We start from the raw sequence: 22643 nt of genomic DNA on the forward strand, positions 1-22643 counted from the left end.
GGAGGAAGAAGAGATCCAGGCCACGGTGTCGGCCACAAATCACAACTATCTAGCAAGGGTGAGGGGTATTCGGCCCTGGCAGAAGGCACCGAGGCCCCTCGCCAGCTCCTGGGCAGGAGATGGCCTTCAAAAGGGCGCTTAGTCCGGGTCGCTCCAGGTCGCCATTGGGCCTGCCAGCTACCTGGACTGAGGGTGCGGGGAAGAAGGCGGAGGATCCAGGTACTCGGCGGCTTCGGGACAAGTCTCGGCAAGCCCCGCCTCCTGTCCCCAGAGCAGGTGTCGCCTACTCCGCAGCCCAACATTCCAGTCCCTTCCCTTTTACTCCAGCCGGGCTCCCGCTGGCCCTTTGATCCCGAGCCCGGGGTCACCGGCCCCTCCCCTCAGGGAGGTTAAGGGGAAGAGATGGGGCCCCAGAGCAGGGACGAGGGGGATGGGCTCAGAGCAGGTAGCGAGAACTGGGCCTTCCTGGGTGGCTGACCCCACTCGCTCCAGCACTCCCCGCCGCTGGTAGAAAACTCTGCCCAGAAAGGGGGTTCCCAGTTCCAGCGGGCTGGGGGGCCATCGGGTGGCGGGACAGGGCGGGGCCAGGCCCTGGGGGTCTCCCCGCCCCTTCGAGCTCAGCCAAGCGGAGGTGAAACCTGAACCCAGGTTGGGGGCGGGGCTGGCCCGCGCCTCTCCCCTCTTCCCCGCACCCGGCCGGCAGCTGGAAGAGCTGGGCCGGGCTCCCGAGCCGCTGGAGCAGGTGAGGGCGGCGACTCCGCGCGGGAAGGACAGCCGGGCGCCCGTCGGGCCCCGCAGCGCAGTCCTGACCCTCCTCTCCTCGGTCCGCAGAGCCCGCAATGGAGCCGGCAGCCCGGGGTCGCTCCCCGCCCTGAGCGCTCCGCACCAGGCCATGCTGCCCCGAGGGCGCCCCCGGGCGCTGGGGGCCGCCGCGCTGCTGCTGCTCCTCCTGATCGGGTTCTTTCTCTTGGGCGGGGACCCGGAGTGTGAGCGCCTCGAACCAGACGGGAGAGCTGGGGACCTGGGGTGCCCCCGATGCCCGCTCACGCCACGTGTCCCCTCAGACGGGAGGCTGCGGGGAGCTTCCGCTCTCGATGGAGACCCGCTGGCGGGCCATTGGGACCATAACCGCTCGGCCTGCGACCCGTGGCCGCAGCTGCCGCCCAAGTGCGAGGTAGGTGCCCTTGGCCTTTGGGGTTGTGACCCAAGAGGCCCCGCGCCCCGAAGGACCAGCTGGAAACCTGTGGAGGAAATGACACCTGGCACTGACCAGCCAGCTGAGGGAGCCTCCAGTGCACATGTCCTCTGCTCCTGGCCTCAGTTTTCCCACTTGTGAAATACAGGGGCTGTTTGGCCGCACACTGTTCCCAGCTCTGATGCCAGGTTGGGCTATGCCCATCAGTGGAAGCTGGGGGACTACTTATGTATGACCTGAGTGTCCCCTCCCCAGCTCTTGCACGTGGCCATCGTGTGTGCTGGACATAACTCTAGCCGAGAGGTCATCACCCTGGTGAAGTCCCTGCTCTTCTACAGGTACAGCCAGGTGTCCTTGGAAGAGGGTCAGGAGTGGGAAAGGGAGAAAATCTTGGCAAGTCACTGGTCTTTGGGCTTCAGCTTCCTTATCTGTGGCAGGGGGATGGCATCCCCTCCTCCCGCAGGGATGGCTGCTGACTGTCCTGAGCAGGCCATGGAAAGCCCTTTGCTCCAGGCGGAGCTACCATCTCTGAGCTCCTGGAGGTGAGGGTCGCCCCATTTTGTTTCTCCTGGGGCTTCTCAGGACTTCTCTCTGTTGATCCTGAAGGAAAAATCCGCTGCACCTCCACCTGGTGACTGATGCTGTGGCCAGAAACATCCTGGAGACCATCTTCCGCACATGGATGGTGCCTGCTCTTGGGGTCAGCTTCTACCATGCTGACCAGCTCAAGGCAGGAATCCCGCCCCCTCCTGCCCACCGGAGTCCACACTGCTCCTTACTCCCACCGCTTGGTGATACGGGGAGGAGAGTCCCTGTCCCCTGTCCCATCACACCTACTGAAGTTTACATCCCTCTCTCTTTTGAGGTCCTCTTCTGCCCACTGTGTCACTGACTATGTTCGGGCACCCATGGCCTCCTTCTCTGCCAGCTCATGCCCTGCCCTTCCCACCTACAGCCACAGATCTCCTGGATCCCCAACAAGCACTACTCCGGCCTCTATGGGCTAATGAAGCTAGTGCTGCCCGGTATCCTGCCCCCTGGCCTGGCCCGAGTCATTGTCCTGGACACGGATGTCACCTTCGCCTCCGACATTGCAGAACTCTGGGCACTCTTTGCTCACTTTTCTGGTGAGAGGCCTGGGCCCTAGCCCTTCCTTGCCAGCCCCTTCCCTGGCTTGCCCAGGCCACCCTGTGGTGTAGCCCAGAGCCCAGGTCCTCGGGCAGTCTTGGGCAGTTCCCTCATGCCCTCCCCTCCCAGACAAGCAGGTGATCGGGCTCGTGGAGAACCAGAGTGACTGGTACCTGGGCAACCTCTGGAAGAACCACAGGCCCTGGCCTGCCTTGGGCCGGGGATTTAACACAGGTGGGGATAGTGGTCGGGGAGGCAGGAGGGGTGGGCTGCTGGGCCCCAGGGGCTGGGCAGGGCACAGAAAGCTAGGAAGCCCCCAGGAAGAATAGTGCTATGGAAAACACACTGGATGAAGAGCTGAAAACAGTTTGACCTCGGCTCCCCATGCTGGGTGACTGCGGCCAGCTCTCCTGGTCCCTCTTTTTACTCATTCATAAAATGGAAAAAGTGTGAATAGCTCTGGCATCACTAAGTGTTAGATGGTGGCTGCGGGGTGCTCGGCAAGTTGTGTGGTATTCAGTACCTCCGCTCTGTCCCCAGAGGACTAGTGATTGACGGTTCACCATTACATCTGAACTATCAAAAAACACAGTCCTGCATTAACAATGGGGATACATTCTGAGAAATGGGTTGGGTTGCTAGGCAATTTCGTTGTTGCACAAACATCCCAGAGTGTACTTGCACAAATCTAGATGGAATGGCCTACACACCCAGGCTGGGGGATGTGGTTCTGTGTTCCTAGGAAGCACACCTGTGCAGTGTGTGACTGTGCTGAATGCTGTAGGCAGCTGTGACACAGTGGTGAGTGCTTGTGTATTAACATAGAAAAAGTACAGTAAAAAATGCCAGGTAACACTAACTTTTCAGTTTCAAATCTTTTTTTTTTTCTTTTTGGTACCAGGGATTGAACCCAGGTGCACTCAACCACTGAGCCACATCCCCAGCCCTTTTTATATTTTATTTAGAGACAGGGTCTTGCTAAGTTGCTTAGGGTCTTACTAAGTTGCTGAGGCTGGCCTTGAACTTGTGATCCTCCTGCCTCAGCCTCCTAGGCCTCTGGGATTACAGGTGTGCACCACCACACCCAGCCACCCCCAAATAATCTTAGGGGAGAGGGACCCCTTGAATATGCCATCTGTCATTGACTATAATGTTATGCAGCACAGGATTATATCCATAAATTAAAAAAAAAAAAATCAGCATTCAGTTGGTACCTTCACAACCCCCACCCCCCAGGAACTTGTCCCTGGTGGGCATGACAGCCTCTCCCCATTGGCAGGTGTGATCCTGCTGTGGCTAGACCGGCTTCGGCAAGTGGGCTGGGAGCAGATGTGGACGCTGACAGCTCAGCGGGAGCTCCTCACCCTGGCTGCTACCTCCCTGGCTGACCAGGTCTGGGAGAACCTTTGGGTGGGTGGGGCGGGCAGGGGGCTGAGGTGTGATGGCTGTCTCTGCCCAGGACATCTTCAATGCTGTCATCAAGGAGCACCCGGAGCTGGTGAAGCCCCTGCCCTGCGTCTGGAACGTGCAGCTGTCTGACCACACTCGGGCAGAGCACTGCTACTCTGAGGCGGCTGACCTCAAGGCGAGTGGTGCAGGGGGCTAATGGAGGTGGGGGACAAGGATGGGACTCCTGTATCCTGCCCTCATCCCCCTGCTCATACCCTCCTGGGTCTTAGGTGATCCACTGGAACTCTCCAAAGAAGGTGAGGGTGAAGAACAAGCACGCGGGATCCTTCCGCAACTTCTACCTGACCTTCTTGGGGTACGATGGGAACCTGCTGCGGAGAGAGCTCTTTGGGTGCCCCAGCCAGACCCTTCCTGAGGCTGAGCAGGTTAGAGGGAGCCACCCTCCCTGACCTTGGGGAGGCGCGTCCCTTTCTGTTCTGGTGGATCCCAGCCTTGGCCCTTTTCTCTGCCCGCTCAGTTGCAGCGGGCCCTGGCACAGCTGGACGAGGAGGACGCCTGCTTTGAGTTCCGGCAGCAGCAGCTGACCGTGCACCGTGTGCACATCACCTTCCTGCCCCATAAACCACCACCTCCCCGGCCACACGACATCACCCTGGTGGCCCAGCTCTCCATGGACCGGTGAGGGTGCTGAAGGCAGCCCCAGGGAGTGCTTCCTGGCTGGGCCTGGGGGTTTCAGAGCGGGTGGGTGGCAGTGAGCTGCCTGTCCCTGGACCAGGGGATCCAGCAGTTGGAGACTCTGGTTCTGGTGGAAAGAGCTTGAGCTTCAGGTGCCTTGAACTGCCGCTTGGCAGGGTGGGATCAGGGGCAGGTCTGAATATCTCAGTTCCTTAGCTACGTTTTCTCATTTGTTAAATGAAGAAGTGCGGCCTGCGGGGTAGTTGTGAAGATGAAATAGGACTGGCTCAAATTGGAAGTGGGGGAGGAGGTGTCCACAGCTGCTCACTTTGGGGAGGTTTTCCAGGCCCCCCTGGGCCTCTGTGCAAGAGGCTGACCTCCCGCCTCACCCCAGGCTGCAGATGCTGGAAGCACTGTGCAGGCACTGGCCGGGCCCCATGAGCCTGGCCTTGTACCTGACAGATGCAGAGGCCCAGCAGTTCCTGCATTTCGTCGAGGCCTCGCCCGTGCTCTCTGCCCGACAGGACGTGGCTTACCATGTGGTGTACCGTGAGGGTCCCCTCTACCCTGTGAACCAGCTCCGCAATGTGGCCTTAGCCCAGGCCATCACACCTTATGTCTTCCTCAGTGACATTGACTTCTTGCCTGCCTACTCTCTTTACGACTACCTCAGGTGAGCCCAGAGGTTATGAGGAACTGCATTTAGGATGGATATTGCCAGGGTTGAGATCTCCGTAGGACTCCAGGCCGTGTCCTGTTCCTTTCTGGTCTCAGTGTGCTCTGCACAATGGGGTTTGTGTTAGGGTGTGTCTCTGGGCTGCCATTAGAGTCAGGGAGGCTGTGTCTACTGGGGGCTCCAAGGTTAGCTGTCCTTTGAAAGGCAGGTCCTGTGGCTGAGCTTTAAGTTCTCTGAGCCCGCTCCTCCAGGGAGAGGCCCTTCCCTGCCTTCATGGGTGCTCCTCCTAGGGCCTCCATTGAGCAGCTGGAGCTGGGCAGCCGGCGGAAGGCAGCTCTGGTGGTGCCCGCATTTGAGACCCTGCGCTACCGCTTCACCTTCCCCAGTTCCAAGGCTGAGTTGCTGGCCTTGCTGGACTCCGGCTCGCTCTACACCTTCAGGTAGGACCGGCTGTTGTTCTGCTCAGCTGTGCCCACCCTGCACCAACGAGCTCCTAGCCTCAGCCTGGCCCCTGCCTGATCCCACTGCACAGGTACCACGAGTGGCCCCAGGGGCACGCGCCCACGGACTATGCCCGCTGGCGGGAGGCTCAGGCGCCATACCGGGTGCAATGGGCAGCTGACTATGAGCCCTATGTGGTGGTGCCACGTGACTGTCCGCGCTATGACCCTCGCTTTGTGGGCTTTGGCTGGAACAAGGTGGCTCACATCGTGGAGCTGGATGCGCAGGTGAGGAGGGCGCCTTGCTGCCTCCAGTTTCCATCTGAACAGGTCCACTCTAGCGCCTCTGCCTGGCGGCTGCCCTTTGGTCCCTGCCTCAGTTCTTAGGGGCTGCCTTGTAAGCCTTTCCCCAGAGCTCCAGGCTCCCGCCCAGCCTGCCCCTCGCCCTCACCTGCTGCAGGAATTTGAGCTCCTGGTGCTGCCCGAGGCCTTCACCATCCACCTGCCCCACGCACCGAGCCTCGACATCTCCCGCTTCCGCTCCAGCTCCACCTATCGCGACTGCCTCCAGGCCCTCAAGGAGGAGTTCCATCAGGACTTGTCGCGCCGCTATGGGGCTGCTGCCCTCAAATACCTCACTGCCTTGCAGCAGCCGCGAAGCCCTGCCTGAGCCGCCCGGGCTGGGCCCGCTGGGCTCGCTGGCCTTAGCGCTCACACACTCTCTGAAGACACCAGGGACGCTGCCACTCCGCCCCCAGCTGCCCTCCCACCGTCTCTGCTATTTAAATTATTTAAGGACTCTGTGGGCGTGGTTCGGGTGGAACGCTGCGGACCCTGGGTCCCTCCCCTGCCTGCCTTTGCCCCAGCTGGTTTGGGGCTGGCTCCCCTGCCCTGAATTGTACATCGCTTTTTCATAAGTAAAGTTTGAAAAGGTTCTTTTCATGTTCCTTTTTATTTGGGGGATCAAGGGCTCTCCAGGGTCTGAGGGCATCCGTGGACAAGGGCGCGCTCCCTGGGTACTGTCACAGCACGGCCAGAGAGAGGCCTGGGGCGGGCAGCAGTGCAGTGAGTTCCCCGAGGGCAGAGGCTGGAATTTGAGTGGGTCTTGAGTTTGTGAGCCCTGCCCTTCCTTTACAAGCCACCCTTCCCCAGCCCAAACCCAATACCATGAGGCTGAGAGACTTTATTTGGCTTTATTTAGTAAAATGTTAAAATAAATAAATACAAATTGATCAACTGCTCTGTTTCCCCCCACCCCCTCAAAACAAAAATCAAACAAACAAAAACAAAAACTTTGAAGCACAAAACTCCAAATACAGGTTCTACCAAGACTGAAATCACAAAGGGCATGGACAAGAGACAGGATTGGGGTCTGGCTGGCTCTCCTCTGCGTGGGCTTGCTGACCTCTGGCCTGTCTGTCCCGCCCTGCCTGACTGCAGCTCACACTGGGCCGAGAGGCGGGGAGGCTGGAGAGAGGCATAGGGCCCAAAAGCTGTGCAGGGTGGGGGTCCTCAGGGAGGAAGAGCCTTGGGAGAGGGGGTGCCAAGTGGAGTTTGTGAGCCCTGCCCTTCCAGCCTGGCTCTCTGGTGGGGTAACCCCAGCTTCCTCCCCTTCCCCTGGTGGGGGGGCCTGTGGAGTCTTCCCAGGGGCCACCACTCCCTTCCTGGAGAGGAGCTGACAGGGGCACAGGGGGTAACCCCGGGGAATGGGGCTCCTGTTTCCTGCCAAGGGTGATGGCTGAGGGGTGGGGTGCGGTCCAGTCACTGACACAGCCACGCTGCCTCCCTCCACAGAAGCCATGGGAGTGGAGAACCTAGGACCTGGAAAATGTGCCCTGGCCCTATCCATCCTGCCACCCCAGGAGTCTTCTGCCCCTGGGTGAAAGTCTCCTGAATTCAGCCCTTTAGATAAGGACCACACCCAAGGAGGGAGAGAAGGTAAGAGACCACTTAAGAGTGTGTGAGCAGCGGCCTTAGTGATGAGAGCCCAAAGGGCTGGAGAGAGGAAGCATCAGGGGTGGCGCAGAGGCAGCTAGCTGACCGTGTGGAGACTGAGGCGTCTGGCAAGATGGCACTCTGGGGAGGCGCTGTGTGCCAAGTGCACCAGTTCATACTACCTCCTGCCTGGACCAAGCAGCAGCAGAGACAGGGGCAGGCCTGCAGGGAAGTGGGGACCCAGATGGTGACCTCTGCAGGTGCCCTGGGCACATCCCAGGCTCCAGAGACAACCCTCACACAGGCACGGCCCTCCCAGGGCCCGTCCCTAGCTGAGTCCTCTGGTCAGGCACCACCAGCAGCTTGCCCCAAAGGGCCTGATAAGGAAGGAAGAACTTGGAGCTGGATGAGCTCACCCAGGCCAGACAAGACCCAGCAGGCTTCAGAAAGCAAAAGGACCTGCAGGCCCCAAGAATGCAAAAGGTGGGGAAGCAGCAGCATGACCTCACTGCCTCCAGGACTGCAGCTGGTCAGGGACAGGAAACCCCAGGCCAGATCCCTCTGATGTGACTGTAAAGCTAGCTGGGCACTATGTGGATGTCAGAGCAGCTAAATGCTGGGCCAGGAGAAGCAGAGGAAGGAGGAGGAGGCAGAACAGCTCAGATGGGGCTGGTATGTCCCAGGTGGTCACGGGCACCTCTGTCTGGGGGACAGAGAGGAGATCTTTCCTTGGCATGACTCTGAAGACCGAGTGACCAGACCCTTTTCAGTTCAGCAGCATTTGGGAGTTTGAGACCAGAATGGAGGCTGTGGTGGGTTGCGTTCTGTACTACACAGCTGACCCACTGAACTCCAGGAAAAAGCCACCTCCCAGCTTTAAGATAAGGTCAGAAGGCAGGCGACACTGATCACAGCAGCAGGCAAAACACTGGTCAGTTCTTGGCCTGGCCCCTTGGCCTGTGATTCCTCAGGCAGCTCTCCTCAAAACAAAGTAATGATGACTTCCCAAGTGCTTTCCACAAAAGGAAATGGGCCTAGACAAGTCGAGTGGGAGAGCCGAGGCAGGGCGGATAGCCTACCGCTAGTCTCTGATCCTCCGCCAAGGATTCCTCCAACTAGTCCAGGCAGCTTCAAAGCTCCCTGACTAGACATAGCACCTTGATTTCTGCATGAAAAGGGGGCTCTTCTCTGTTTCCCTCAACCAACCTGCCAGCCAAGGCCTGACCCTGAGACCTTGCAGTTGGACAGTTTCCTCTCCTGACACCCTGGAAAGATGAATGAAGTGGCTGGTATGGATGAGACTCAAATTCACTCTAAGAAGCATCTCTTCTCTGCTGCCCTTGGCTTTCAGGATCTAACTCTGTCTCTCCCAGCTAGGCAAGGGAGAAGTGAAAAGGGCCTTTTCTGCCACTCCTAGACCTCCAGCATCACAAGGTCTGGGGTGGGCTCAGAAGAGACTGTTGTAGGGTCAGGGCAGAGCCTCTGCCTCTGTCCCTTAAGCTTGGGACACACCAGAGACAAAGGTCTTCAGAAAAAGCATGCATACACAATTTCTCACCGGCATGATGAGAGAGATGATCTCAGTCTTTCAGAGAGCTGGTTTTCCAAGAAAGAGAGGACACAACAGGCCAAGCAAAGTGAGCACAGCGATTCTAGCCCAGGGTCACCCAGGAGGCTTGTGGGTGGGGGGAGTGGAGCAAACTGTCTGGTGCCTGGAGCCAGCAGGCAGAGGAAGTGGCTGGAGCTTCAGACCTCTCTTCAAAAGCAAGACAGACTTGAAGGCCATCGGGCTCTGTCTCAGAGACACATGCTCCCACAAGACATCTCCCTCCTCCTTTGTTCTCTCTAAGCACCAAGGGCCGATGCAGCCAGCCTGCACCCCTGTACCCTTCCTGAGGCCAGGGTACAGGGGTACCAAGGAGCCTCAATGGCCTTTCCCCTCAGAGGTGCCCCCCAGGCACTCGTAATGCTGGTGGCTGAAAGACTGAGAGCAGCACCAAAGGAAGAGGTCTTATTAGGCACCAGCCTGTGCTCTAGCGAAATCCGAGGAGACCATGGGAAGGGCCTACACCATGCATACTCCATCTGGGCTTCAGAAACAGGAGACAAGACCCTGCACCAGGAAGAGAGGACAGTCTTTTCTGAGAAGGGGAAGCGGGTGGGGAAAGCCCCACCCAGCCCTTCATGGAGACTGGCCACCAGTCTAGAGACACAAACACAGCAAAATGTCATAATGATCAGCAGGTTCTGTGCTAAAAAATTATAACTACACGGCGTTTCTCCAGTTCTGACACCTTTTTAATAGAAATCACTGTTTTTAGGAAACAAATAGCACTTTTGTAATTTTTTTTTACAATGTTTCTTACCTTGATCTTAATTTAAGTAACACTAGGAAGACCTCAATATCTTTTATTTTCCTTTTTAATTTTAAAAAAAGTTGTTGTTTTCCCCAGATACAAAGATTTTTGCCCTTGCATAAAAAAACAGTGCCCGAACGATGACACAAGGACTCACACAGACTCACAGGACCTCACCGACACTATGGTTCCTATTCTACCATGCAAGGTCTCGACTACCCTTAATTGGACTGTCAGCCTGAAAAACAGCTTTTCTATTTCTTATTTTAGTTTTTGTTACAAAAAAAGTAAAATAAACAACAAAATAAAACTTTGTTTAAAGGAAAAAAGAACAAAATAAAAAAAAATAAAAAAAAAAGAGGAAAGAAATGTCTCCATTCGATTCTCACACACCTGGGTCGCGTGCTGCTTCACTCAGGATCTGCTCTTCTCATAAATATAGAAAAGGGATGGAGCTTGTTTTCAAGTAAAATCACTGATTCACCTTTTTTTCTTCGCTGGACCACACACACACCCTTCTTCCCTGCCTCGGGCAAGGTCAGCATGCCCCTGGCTGGGCTTGCCTTGGTCTCCAGAGGGACTGAGGGGGTCGCCAGTGGGATGTGGATGCACCAGGCAGGGAGGAGTGAGTGGGGGGGGGAGCGCAGGAGCGGGCTGGGAGGGGAGCCAGTGGCTGCTTGGCGTCCGTCTCTCCTTCACTAGCCCCCCAGACAATGTTAAATACTGCTAATCTGATATACTTTCCCACCCCTTGCTCCCTCCCGGCCCCTCCCCCTTCCCTTTTCTGGGCACTGGGTTGGTTAAATCTCGATTTCCATTTTTTTGGTTTGATAGTAGTGAAAGTTTAGAAACCGGAAAGCCCACACACTCTTTGGACTTGTCTTCTCTACCTAGACAAACGGCTCGGCAAATAAGGATCTGAAACCTGCTCTCCTCCCTCCGCCCATCCCTGCTCCCCACCCAACAAAACAAAAACAAACCCATCGTGGCTGTGGAGGCTGCTGCAGGCACACACTGGTGTATAATAGAGAGAGTAAATATATTATTTCACTTGGCATGGTGCTGGCAAAGAACCTCCAGCTGGCACTATTTCATGTAACGTGGTCCAATCTTCGCGTGTACACACAGAATAAGAAGGATCAATTGGCAAACTCGGGTGCCACCTGGCACAAGCATCTTCCCTCTCTCTGGAACCAAAGAACCAAAAGAATCCTGTACTTTCCAGAAGAAATCCGGCTTTGCTTTTCTAGAGTCTTCAGTGTTGTTTTTCTCCTTGCCGCCGGGATCCCGTGGCTTCTCCATGAGGGCTCTGTTATTTAGTCTCTTCCCCCTGGCTACAGTTCGCTGTGCAGCTCTGGGAGGAGGGGGAAGGGGCCGGTGTGGAGGTGGTGGCGCTGGCAGGGGGGGTGCAGTCCGGGCCATTGGAGATGGCCCCCACAGCGGCCTCAGAGTCCACAGGTCTGGAGAGGTCGATGCCGTGGATGAGGCGGATCAGCTGTTTTACCTTCTCCAGGGAGCTGTGCATCTCCTTCTGCCGGGCGAGGATGGCGTTCTTCATTTCCATGCATTTCTGCAGCAAATGAGAACGGGGGCACTGAGCATCCTGCTTTTCTAAGGGGTCTAGAAGCCCCAGAAGGGAGAAGCCTGCCCAATAAAAGAAGCCCTGGGACTGTTGTGTAGCCCCTAGAACTTGTTCTGTTCTACCTGGTGTGGGCAGCGGCTGCCTACGGAGAGGCAGGCGAGAGGTGGACAGGCGAGTGGGCTGACTGCCAGCATCCACTCGATAGGAGCCTTAACTAGACTTCACTCCCACCAGGACACTATGAAATCAAAGTCATAAAAAAATTTCCCACAGCTGCTGTAAAGCTGGCCTGGGCAGGTGCTGGTGTGCTTTGTCATGCTGAGGGTGGCCTTCAGGACCGGGCTGAGCTCTCTAGGGTAGAAAACAAGACAGTGTTGTGTGGTTCACGTAGAGGGCCTATGGAGCATCGCCTGGTCAGTAAGAGTTTAGAGACAGACTGGTGATGTTTAGGCGCACCCGAAGCCCAAGGACTATGACCATTAGGACTCCTCCTTGCGTACTTAGGGACTTATAGTCTTTCTCCCTTTAGTCCTTGGCCTTCCCCAATGCTGGCTTCTGCTGTAGGCAGGGAAAGAGGTATTGGACCTGACGCCACAGGTAGGTACTGTGGTATGAATGGTGTGGAAGAGGGAGTGAGTGAAGGGCCAGTTGAGGTGACCAGCAGGAGTCACACGGAGGGTCAGGTGAGGCTCTACCCTCCTCCCCCTCACTGTCAGAAGCATGCAGGGTGGTGGCGCTACTGTCATAACTGCTACTTATTCCTTCAGCATGGAGACTGGGAAATCCTCGCAGGTTAAAATTCAAGAGGACGCTCCAGGGCCAGGCTGGGCGCCACATGCCAGCTGGCCGCCCAGGCCCAGGGCTGAGCTCTAACTGGAAGGAAGACCAGCTTCACTTCACACCTGCAGAGTTAATCACGTTAATAAACGGAAGGACCTGGACCAGCCCTTGGGTCCAAGTATCCTATCAGGTACACGGAAGGGTCCACACTTGTGCATCTGAGTCACTGCCGGCAGGAGGGGGGACTTACACTTATAGAATTGCTGAGTTGTTTCACCTTCTGCTCTAATTGTTCTCGTTCTTGTTTTAAATCTGAACTCCATTTAAGTAATTTCTGTTTCTCTTCTTCTTTAGCTGAGAAAAAAATAAATAGAAACAATGAACACTTTATAATAATGAACTCTTTGACAAGGCCACTGGGCTCAGAGCTTGCTGAAGAAGATATTTTCCCCAAAGTGCCCCCCAGTCTCACAGCTAGAGCACATTACCTGCCCACCTGGACTTTTCCTTGGTCTACGTCCAGGAGGGCTAAGAAGGTTGTCTGTGGCATCATACTTTGCACTTTCCACTTCATTTAATAAAAGGTTTTCATATTTAATTTTACTTGAGAAAACAAACAAAAAGTATTGCCTTCCACCTTCTTTAAAGAAGGTGGACCTTACCAAACAAGGAGTACGAGTGACCTTTACCTGCTTTGTAGGCAATATAGGAATGAACAATTGCTAAAGTTCCGGGCCATGGAATTGCTTCTTCCTTCTTCAGCATCTGAAAAGAATTTAAGAGTTCTATCTTGAGAAGGAGACAGAAATACACATCCTCCAGGTAAACGCACACAATAGAAATCCAGGAAGGGTTTACAGAAGCACTGTTGCAAAACCCTTGTCTAGAGTTTCTGGACTATGAAGTTCCGAAGTTAGCTTTGCAGAATGAGGCTTGAAGGTGGCAAGAGCCAACATACATGCACCTAGGCTTTAGGAGGAGCTGGCACTTGGCTGAGCATTCTTTTCACATGAGCCAAAAATGATCCCACCCCACTCTCAACAGCTGGGACACCAGCATAAAAGCTGTTCATGAGCATGGCAGCCGCCAAGGGGGTTTGTTCTGGATCTGACGTGGGCTGCCTGTTTCAATTTTTGCCTTATACATCCCTCAAAGACATCTTGACTAAGGACATTAAATATTGGTTCCAAGTACTGAAGTATAATCTAGACCCTGTGTAGAAGATTATCAGAGGGTCACAAAGGCAGAGAGGGTGGCTCCTCTATGCTGCAAACAGTGGGACAAGAGCCAAGAGTAAAGCTAGAACCTCCCAAATCAGGGTTTTCAGAAGAACTGAGCAGAATCCTGATGCATGGTGAGCTACTGGGCTTGTTTATTATTTATAACTTCCTTACTACCGAAAGACTCAAGATGGCTTTTAATAAAGACATAAAGATGCCTGAGAAAATGAGACCAGGAAGAAAACAAGGGAAAGAAGAGACTAGGTCAGTTACTAGTATGTATGCCTGTGAAGTCTGCAATAACAAGACAGCACTTTACAGTGAGTTCTCTAAGGCTGACGACAACAGAGTTTAAGATGGAGAACCTCTGAGGAAATGAGGTGTCTCCTGAGCGCTGTGCCATGAAATGGGGAGGAGTAACCAGCAGAAAGAAGAGAACCCTGTTCCTAGGATCAGAGGGGAAAGGCATTCCCGACGGCACCGTCCTCTCCCCTTGGCCCTGAACTGGTACCTGGTCCTGACATCTTGGACAGATCCACATGCCCTTGGGAATTGTTTTCAGAGGTGGGTCTAAGCAGTCCAGGTGATACACACGGGAACATGTGTCGCACATCAGCAACTGGCCACTTTTTCTGCAAACACTGCAAAAATCCTCATGGATATCACCCTATGAAATTGAGAGGAAAGGTAAGAAAAAGGACAAAAAAGGTAAATTTTTCATGTTAACATGTACTCTCTGGATGCATATCAATGTCTTAGGACAAGGTGTTGACACAGCACAGTGCCTGCCCCTCCAACACTTTAGTGTTTAAGAAAAGTCGGAACTGCCAATGGTATAATTCTGCAACCGCTCCACGTGGCTGAGGTTCCCTAGGTGGGGACAGTATTCTTAACTTTAGAAATTAGAGTTTACAGGAAGTTCTGTAGTTGGCTAGGCCAAAATTGTAAGTGACAGCTCAGCATTGAGTCCAGGAAATTTTATAGGCACTGAAATCCAATCACCAAAGTGTCTCACAATATGATACAAACAATCTCAATTACCTACCATTTTGGCAAGAAGGATTGAGAAAGAGACAAGCAATTTTTACTGAACTCCTAGATTATTCAGGAGGAGAATATAGTAAAGGTCCAAATGGGAAAAGACTGAGTCATGAGTAAATTAAACTCATCAGCTTCCTAATATGAAGAATTTAAGAAGCGAAAGCAATGACTGACACCTCTCTCCGCCTCTCTCCCTCTCTTTGGTACTGGAGTGCTTTACCACTGAGCTATATACCCAAACCTTTTCATTTTTTATCCTGAGACAGAATTTTGCCAAGTTGCTGAGGCTGGCCTTGAACTTGCAATCCTCCTCCCTTAGCCTCCTGAGTAGCTGCAATTACAGGTGTGCACCACAGTGCCCAGCTTGAACCTGCTCCCTTAAAAGCCAGTATTTTGCATTCGCTATTCAATGGACCATTCTATTGTGGGAGTCTTTATTCCTCCCTATAAAATACTTCACCAGATGGAAAAAGACAAGCAGCCCTAGTCCTCTCTGGCCCTTCATTGTGACAGTTTTAGTACTCAGGAGAGTCTGCTGGAGCCCGATGAACAGAAGGCACCATCAGAAAAGCAGCAGATCTATTTAAAATTTGAAGAGGAGAACACGGGGAGAGAGAAAAAGAGAGTTCTTAAAGAGGTGTTCTTCAGCAAGCCAATGCTCAGCCTGTTCTCTGGACAGGATTAATGCTACTGATAATTGGAATGCCAGGGAATGGCCAAGGCAACTGAAGGGCCAAGGCAGAGGTTACTCAACAAGTTAGTATCGCTTTAAGATTTCTTGGCTATTCTGCTAAGGCATAAATACAGAACTTTTGTACAGGAAGCAATGATACAGAGAACAATGCCTAGTCCCTCCTTTTATGATCTAACCTGTCCATCACCACACCATCGAAGGAATGCATCTTCACAGACCTACCATTTAGGACACTTTCTCTGTAATTCACTAGGGTATCTGGTAGCCCAGGAAAACGTTATAATATATACCATAGTGTAGTCAGATTTTATTCTTTCTTAATAAGAAAAAGGTTACCTCTGGGCAGTAAGAAAGATACTCAGTACCTGTGCAAAAATATTATATGAGGCGTGCAGCCTGAGTTTAAGTGTGACCCTGGGTAGGTCACTGTGGGTCTCCAAGCTGAGCTTGGCCATCACCATGCTGAACATTGTCAGTTGTTGTACCCATTTGAAGACAGCCCTGGCTCTCTCTTGCATTGACATGTAAACACTTTTCCCATTTAACTCTGGGCCCCCACAGAGGCTGCACCCATGGGTTAACCATGATTTTCTTCCTTCATTTCTAATATCAGGCCGAGGGGTGTTTTTCTCCTCTGGAAAGTTCGTTTTTCTTGACCTTTGGCCCCAGTTGTAAGTCTGCATCTTTATGAAATCCCTAACAAATGTATGCAGAATGAGGTGGTGCACTCTTGTAATCCCAGCGACTAGGGAGGCTGAGACAGGAGAATTCCAAGTTTGGGGTCACTCCAGGAAATTTACTGGGACCCTGTCTTAAAATAAATTTAAAAAGGGTTAGGGATGTATCTCAGTGTTAGTGTGCTTGCCTAGCATGTGTGAGGCTCTGGAGAGAGTCACTCAAAAGTTTTTAGAAAGACTGTTTTACATGAACCATAGATAAAATTATCAGTGGTGAAATGAGATAAACTGGACATCCTACTCAGGGGGACTTGTTAGGGAAATGGAGTTCTGCCCACTCTTCTTTGCTCCTGAGTAAGGAGAATACCACAAAGTAGAAGGCAGAGAGTAAAGAAAATAAAAGTTTCTTTCAAACTTCTAAAGAAAGATAATTTCCTATCTTATTTACATATCCTAAAGCAGTAGTTCTTTATATTTTTGGTGTCAGGATTCCTTTATACTCTAAAATCACTGAGAACCCCAGAGAGCTTTAGGTTATGTGAATTATGTTTACTGATATTTTTGTACTAGAAGCTTTAAAATGTTTAACTTTGAAATAATTTCAGAATCACAGAAAGTTAGAAAAACAATATATTGAAACATTCAAAAGCTCAAGAATACACAAGTATGTACTCTATTAGCTGTTACATCACACATTGTACAGTATCTGTAAAACTTCACTGTGCAGGATTGAGAAAATAAGAGAAGAAATGGCAAGTGTTGTTTCAGTAGCATAAAGAAAATAAGTTTTTGGTTTCATAAGCCCCTGAAAGAGGGACCCTAGACAACACTTTGAGAACTGCTATCCAGTATAAATTAATGTAAATGCCAAGGCACTAAAACAACACAGAGTAAGTTCTTCGCCTGAAGAGAGTGAAGTCCCAGGAAGGCACTGTCCTGAGGTCAAAAGGCTCAGCTTTGGTGACTGATCCAATTTACCATAACCAAAAAGCAGGCTGAAAGACAACTGACTCACGATTCTTTGCTGGGAACTGAGGACATGTTTTCAGGAAACATGCTGTCTCTATCAACTTCATTGAGTGCTAAAAAATTTTATAATTATGTCAACATATCTTCCTTCTCATAAAATGATGATAGCAGCAACAAGGTACATCCTGAGGATTAGTGTCTGGCTGGGTCTTGTATTACCAAGTCCTTCTAGATGGTTATTGATCCCCAGGAAATGCTTGCCTCTCAACCGTTATTGTTTAATTAATGTTGTTGAGGCTCACGCTACCCAGCAGCAAACACACAGAACCCTGTGTGTTGATTTTGATCACTGCTGCTGTGGGGATACTATAAAAGCAGAAGTCAATTATCTTTTTTTTTTTTTTAATCTATTCCACTGGGTTTAACTTAGGAAGTAGTGAACATATTTAGTGGTTTTAGAAAAGCTTTATTTTACTTTTAGATTTCTGAAAAGAACAATGTTTGCATTTTAAGATGAAACCTGGCAGAAGGTTTTCAGTTTGTGATTTGACCTAAGTGTATCCTTTGGGTCTAGTCTCTCAAAGAAAACCATGAATGCTCTCAACCAAACAACCCAATCTAGCATTTGTGCACCAACCCAGAGGGAAGGCTACACCAAGAAGCCAACGACTGGTGGTCCCTTTGGCAGTACTTTGAGGAAGAGCTGGGATAAACTTTGGTGCCAGAAAATGTGGTTTCTGAAAGGGACTCTTGGTACTCATTAATAGGACGGTTAGAAAATCTGTATCAATTACTAATGCCGATAGTGCTGCATGAAATGCTCAGCCTTTGGAGACATGATGTATGTAGTCATCAGCTGCATGCAGGGAAGGGAATGTGTCAGAAGACAGAACTCCCTAAGTCCCCAGTTCTCCAAGGACAACACTTAGTTTGTCAATCCTGGAATTTTAACTCAGAATGTTTCACATACTACTCTCTTGGAGAGGGGTGTGCCATTAGTAAGTTCTGAAACCTTCATGTCCAAAGAACATGTTGAACATGGTCAACAACAGTCTGTAATTTACAAAAGTACTGTACACATACAAAATTAAATTCTTGGCTTTTCTCCTTAAACCTGTTCCTCTCATCATCTTCAGTAAATGGTAGCTCCAGCCTTCTAGTTGGATGCATCTTGACTATTCTGTTTTGCTCACACCCCACATTCAGTCCTGCTGGCTCTTCAGCACCTCTGCAGACTTGGTCACCTTTCTCCATCTCTACATACACCATGCTACCAAGCCAAGCCACCACCATCATCTCTCTCCTAGAGGACTGCAAGGGCCACCTAACTGGTCTTCCTATTCCAACTCATTCTCCCCAGAGTCCCTTCTCCTTATCTTAAGACATAACACTCCTTCTAACAATCAAAGCTAATTTTACAAATACCTTAAAAAACAGTAAATGTAGGCAAGAACCATCAAAGGATGCTAAAGTCATTGGGAACAGTTTGTTGGTTACCTGGATGTTTATTATTTATACAGACTCAAGGCTATTTCCACCAGAAGGAAAAGGGACATTTACAAGTAAAAAATTTAATAAAACTATCTCAGGAAAGTTAACATCACCAATAACAGGACAGGTTGACATTATGTGCCTTCATTGTGATGCACTGAGAAGGACCCATCATCACTTAGTCTTCCTGAAAAAATGTATACCTTTAATCTATAAAGGGATTAGATTATCCAAATGGAGAAGCACTCTACATAGCAACTGGCGTATCTTTCAAAAAATTCTGATGTTAATGAAAGACAAAGGAAGACTAAAAACCTGTCAGAATAAAGGAGACTGAGGAGATAATACCCTTTTTATAAATGAAAGGAATAATGTTGGATTGGACCCTGGAGCAAAAAAAAAAAAAAAAAGGTATGAAGGCAATTATTGGGACATTTAGAGAAATCTGAATAAAGTTTTCATCGATGTCAAATTCCTTTAATTTGATAAATACATCATGGCCAAGTAACAGACCACCTTTGTTCTTAGGAGATATTCACTGAAATATATCTTTTGAGGTAAGACAGTCTGTCACTTCTAGACCAGCTCAGCAAAAACAGTATGAGAGAGAGAGAGAGAGAGAGAGAGAAACAAATGTGGCAAAATGTTAACAATCGGTGGTGAATCTATGTGAATGGTATATATTTTGCTCCTTGTACCATTATTGCAGATTTTCTGTAGATATAAGATTTTTCAAAATCAGAACACATATATGGTCTGGGGCTGGGGCTGAGTGGTAGAGCACTTCCCTACCATGTGTGAGACACTGGGTTTGATTCTCAGCACCACATATAAATAAAATAATAATAATAATAAAGGTCCATCAACAACCAAAAATATTAAAAAAATATATATAGTAATTGAAAAATTACATCGTGCCTCTACTTAAGCCCCTCCAATGGGCTCCCATCTTACTTAGATAACGGGTCTCACTGCCCGCTGCTCTGGCTCTCTTGCTCTGCTCCTAATGTCCTTCATGGTAGTCTTTCAATATGCCACTCACAGACCTCCTCAGGGATTTTGCATTGTGGCTTGCTGGGCATGGAATGGCCTTCCCCAATTCTCCCATGGATCCCTTCTTCACATCCTGTCAGAGAGGCTTTTCTCACTACTCTTTGTAAGACAGTAACTTCCTGCCTTTACGCCAATGCCTCCATCTGTTCCATTTTTCCTGGCACACCTATTTCTACCTGACAGATCATGTATTTGTCTTCTTGCCATCTACTTCTTTCCTTGAGGAGGTAGATGGGTTTGCTCCTTGCTGTGTCTCCAGCCTCAAGAACAGTGTTTGCTGGACAGTTAAGTATCTGCTGAGTGAATTCACTGCTTTATAAATGCTCATTTAAAATGTCAGAATGCTAGTTCATGCTCCCGAAGTTCCTGGTAAAGAGCCACTAAGTGTCCAACACTTTTTCAGGAATCTGTTTCTGAATAACTCTCCACTTGTGGAATTGTGCTCAAATCAGGAAACAAGGGCTGCTAGAGGGACATGTTTTATTCATGTTCCCTACCCTGAACACACTGATAGAAACCTGTCTAGTTCTTAACTAGATAAACTGATTCTTCCACCCTGCCCTTTTCTGAGCAGATCAAATCCAGACTCTGAAAACCCTGAGCCCCTGCATGCTACGTTAACCTGAATCTCAAGGACATGGAAAGCCTGGGACCCCAGAAGCAAGGTGCCTGATATGACATGCAGGGTATCCTGCAGGGTGTTCTGCTATTCCAGGGGTAGTCAAGAAGCTGCAAGTGGCAAGGAGACAACACAGGACAATGGTTTTCCCATGTGAGCTCTCAAAAAGAGAGTGCGATTCCCCAAGTTACTTACGTCTGTGGAGGTGGGGCTGGGCAGGGACACAGGCTGCACAGGTGCAGGGAAAGTGAATGTGGTCTCTGTCTTTTCACTTTCAGGGGAGTCGGGATGACTGGATGGGGGGGATGTTGGGGTAAGGGCTCCAAACCCCAGCACTGCATTGTATTTTGGAGGACGACCTATATACCAAGAGAAGGGAACAAAAGGGGAAACGGGGAGGGAAAGAGAAGGGGAAAACGATCTTACATACCTTTGGCCAGTGTTCCTCATTGGCTAGCATGGAAAAGGAAGTGAGGTAGCGACAGAAGGTTAATACAACAGTCCCAAAGGAAGGAAGAGAAGCAAAGACTTAAACGTCATTAGAAACAACTACAAGAACCCCAAAGGGAAGGAAAAGAGGGCCTGGGAGAGTAACAGGAGGTGTTGGCTTATGGAAGAAGACCTCATCCTGGGCAGAATATGGTGACATTCCTAGACTCACAGTTTGAGATCTCTAGTGCAGAAACCAAGATGTCCAATGGGAGCCAAGGCAAGGAATGGGGTTTTATTTTGCATGCTTTTTGCATATTGTTCTTTAAGGTTTCTCTGCAATTATCATTCTTACAATGATAGTAATGGTTCTAAAGTTCCCACAAACAGACTTATTTAGCATTTTTACTTTTCTATTTCTCTCCTGCCTACATTTTGGTTGTTTTACTGAAGGTGAAGGTGGAGAAGGAAAGACAAAGCAAGGAGACAAAATTCGAAAATAGTTGTATTTTCACCCCTTGCTGTTAGAACTATTCAAAGACAGGTTCTGGGAGCATCTGGAACCTACAAGTAACAAGAGGCTTTGGGCTTAACGGTAAATTTAGGCATTTATGGATCTCTCCCCAACAGATTGAGACTATCTCCTTGGTTATGTCACAAACATTCTGGTGATCTACACGTCTAAGAAATGGGGCTGTTCTAAAGTCCCATAAAAGTCCATCACCAGCACTCTTAAAGAACTGACTTGAGACAGAGCACTTTGAATTGAACCTTATACTACAAGGCATCTATGAAGGAGCACTAGGGGTGCGGGAAGTCTACTGAAGCCACTCTCATCTTACCACATATCAAAGTCAGGGCCCTTGGTCTTCTAAGAGCCAGGACCATAGCTTCTAAGCTGTGAGTGATCATAAGACCAGCACACCAAAGAGGGAAAAACCCCAAAAACCAAAACCAGCCAGAGAGGCCCAGAACTGCTTATTAGCACTGGTGAACAGTGCATGTGGAATCATGACTTTACCTCCAGTTACAGATTATACTAGCATTGTGCAAAGAGTCACGATTCTGTCAGACATTACACCAATATTCCCTGTGCTAAACTGGCAATGTCCACAGTCCAGACACAGATCAGCCAGTCTGTCTTTTCAAGGTACTTAGTGCTGTAAGGAGAGGAAGTGAAGACGTATGCTCTTTGTTTACCCATGGAAGGCACATCCTAGGTATTGTGAATAAAGGCTTTTATCCTTTGACCTTGGCAAGAGGTGCCAAGGTCTTTCTGGCTCATTTAATTCCTATACTCTAAGCAGATACTGCCCACCAGCAGACCAATTAACTGTGACCTCTGGCAGGGGAGGGGAGTTCTTTCTGAGAACTGTCAGAAGCCACTAAAAAAATAGTTGAACACAAAACAACAAAAAATAACTTACTAGCATTGGTTACTGTGGCCAGGAATCAATCTAAAGTGCAGCGACTTAGGATTTCCCACCTAAATATTTTTAGTAACTTGAAGGACAGGACTGATAAAATATTGGAATGGGTCACTAAGGGTCAGTATCTCTCTTCTGGAGGAGGAGAAAGTAACAATATAGCTGTAGTCCTTCTTAAGGCAGAAAAAGGGTTGAGATGACCTCCTCAGCTTCCTAGAGCTGTGTGTCAGTGTGTGCACATGCAAAAATTAGTATGCTAGGCCACTCTCTCTGCAACCTTTCTAGCCTGGAACTATAATTCAGGGGTACATTACCATGTGGAGAAAGGGACCTTGGGATGTATTACTGACATCAAAGAACAATTTCAGTATCTTGTTTATGAGCTCAGACGTGAGCTATTAAGACCTATTTAGACCTGCACAGTGAGAGCTATTGCTGCTGCTATTTTTCTGCCCTATGACTAAGGTAGAACGCTCAATGGGGGTCTGAAGGGTGGGAACAGAGCTCCTTAGGAGTTATGCTTTAGGGAGTCTGTTTTGATAGTGGCTTTTTCTTCTTTAAGTGGAGATATCTCTTTTTAAAGATTCTATGTTCTCTCCTTCCTGGAAAGTCTGTAGTTCATGTTCTAGCCTTACTGGAAGCAGGGTGACTGAGACACTCACTATGAAGAACACCTTGGCAACAGTAGGGCTCTGCTCTTCTTAATGATGCTCAACGCTCCCTTTCACATGGTGTTCTATTCACTGCTATTCCTGGGCAGCCTGTAGGCTTGGGGCAGAAATGCTGCATTAAGCCATTCACCTGAGTCAGCTTTGCCAGACCCAGAAAAGTCAGCTTTTGATTCC

The 22643-nt window shown here is 50.1% G+C and overlaps 2 protein-coding genes across 11 annotated transcripts in view; one reads left to right on the plus strand and one right to left on the minus strand.

Annotated features, from left to right (window-relative positions):
* LARGE2 (LARGE xylosyl- and glucuronyltransferase 2) lies at nucleotides 1–6222 on the plus strand. Its single transcript, XM_081281178.1, has 13 exons — nucleotides 1–1174; nucleotides 1451–1533; nucleotides 1802–1925; nucleotides 2151–2322; nucleotides 2453–2557; nucleotides 3603–3715; nucleotides 3783–3908; nucleotides 4003–4158; nucleotides 4251–4411; nucleotides 4803–5081; nucleotides 5375–5524; nucleotides 5617–5812; nucleotides 5985–6222. Exons 1-13 carry the CDS (start codon nucleotides 893–895, stop codon nucleotides 6192–6194), a joined length of 2157 nt encoding a protein of 718 aa, XP_081137304.1. The 5' UTR covers nucleotides 1–892; the 3' UTR covers nucleotides 6195–6222.
* Nucleotides 6223–9815: 3593 nt separating this feature from the next.
* Nucleotides 9816–22643, minus strand: part of PHF21A (PHD finger protein 21A) — a 198057-nt gene continuing 185229 nt past the window's right edge. For 7 of the 10 annotated variants that reach the window (XM_081279943.1, XM_081279938.1, XM_081279942.1 and 4 more), the window contains 5 exons: nucleotides 20138–20301; nucleotides 13910–14065; nucleotides 12868–12943; nucleotides 12429–12532; nucleotides 9816–11386 (listed from right to left, as the gene is read on the minus strand). In XM_081279943.1, the coding sequence (XP_081136069.1) occupies nucleotides 11129–11386; nucleotides 12429–12532; nucleotides 12868–12943; nucleotides 13910–14065; nucleotides 20138–20301 (758 nt within the window). In that variant the 3' untranslated portion in view covers nucleotides 9816–11128. Of the gene's footprint in view, nucleotides 11387–12428; nucleotides 12533–12867; nucleotides 12944–13909; nucleotides 14066–20137; nucleotides 20302–20372; nucleotides 20396–22643 lie in introns of all 10 variants that reach the window. The other 3 variants (XM_081279937.1, XM_081279945.1, XM_081279944.1) reach the window with 1 other exon arrangement.

The sequence above is a fragment of the Spermophilus citellus genome (genome assembly GCF_964194105.1).
Source record: "Spermophilus citellus genome assembly, chromosome: 2".
Taxonomy (NCBI): domain Eukaryota; kingdom Metazoa; phylum Chordata; class Mammalia; order Rodentia; family Sciuridae; genus Spermophilus; species Spermophilus citellus.

What these genes read in the sequence shown, in the direction of transcription:
- LARGE2 (XM_081281178.1), top strand. Translation starts at nt 893, where the DNA reads ATGCTGCCCCGAGGGCGCCCCCGGGCGCTGGGGGCCGCCGCGCTGCTG. An exon ending in CCCTTCCTGAGGCTGAGCAG is followed by an intron (nt 4,159 to 4,250) that starts GTTAGAGGGAGC and finishes CTGCCCGCTCAG; the next exon opens with TTGCAGCGGGCCCTGGCACA. An exon ending in GGCTCGCTCTACACCTTCAG is followed by an intron (nt 5,525 to 5,616) that starts GTAGGACCGGCT and finishes CCCACTGCACAG; the next exon opens with GTACCACGAGTGGCCCCAGG.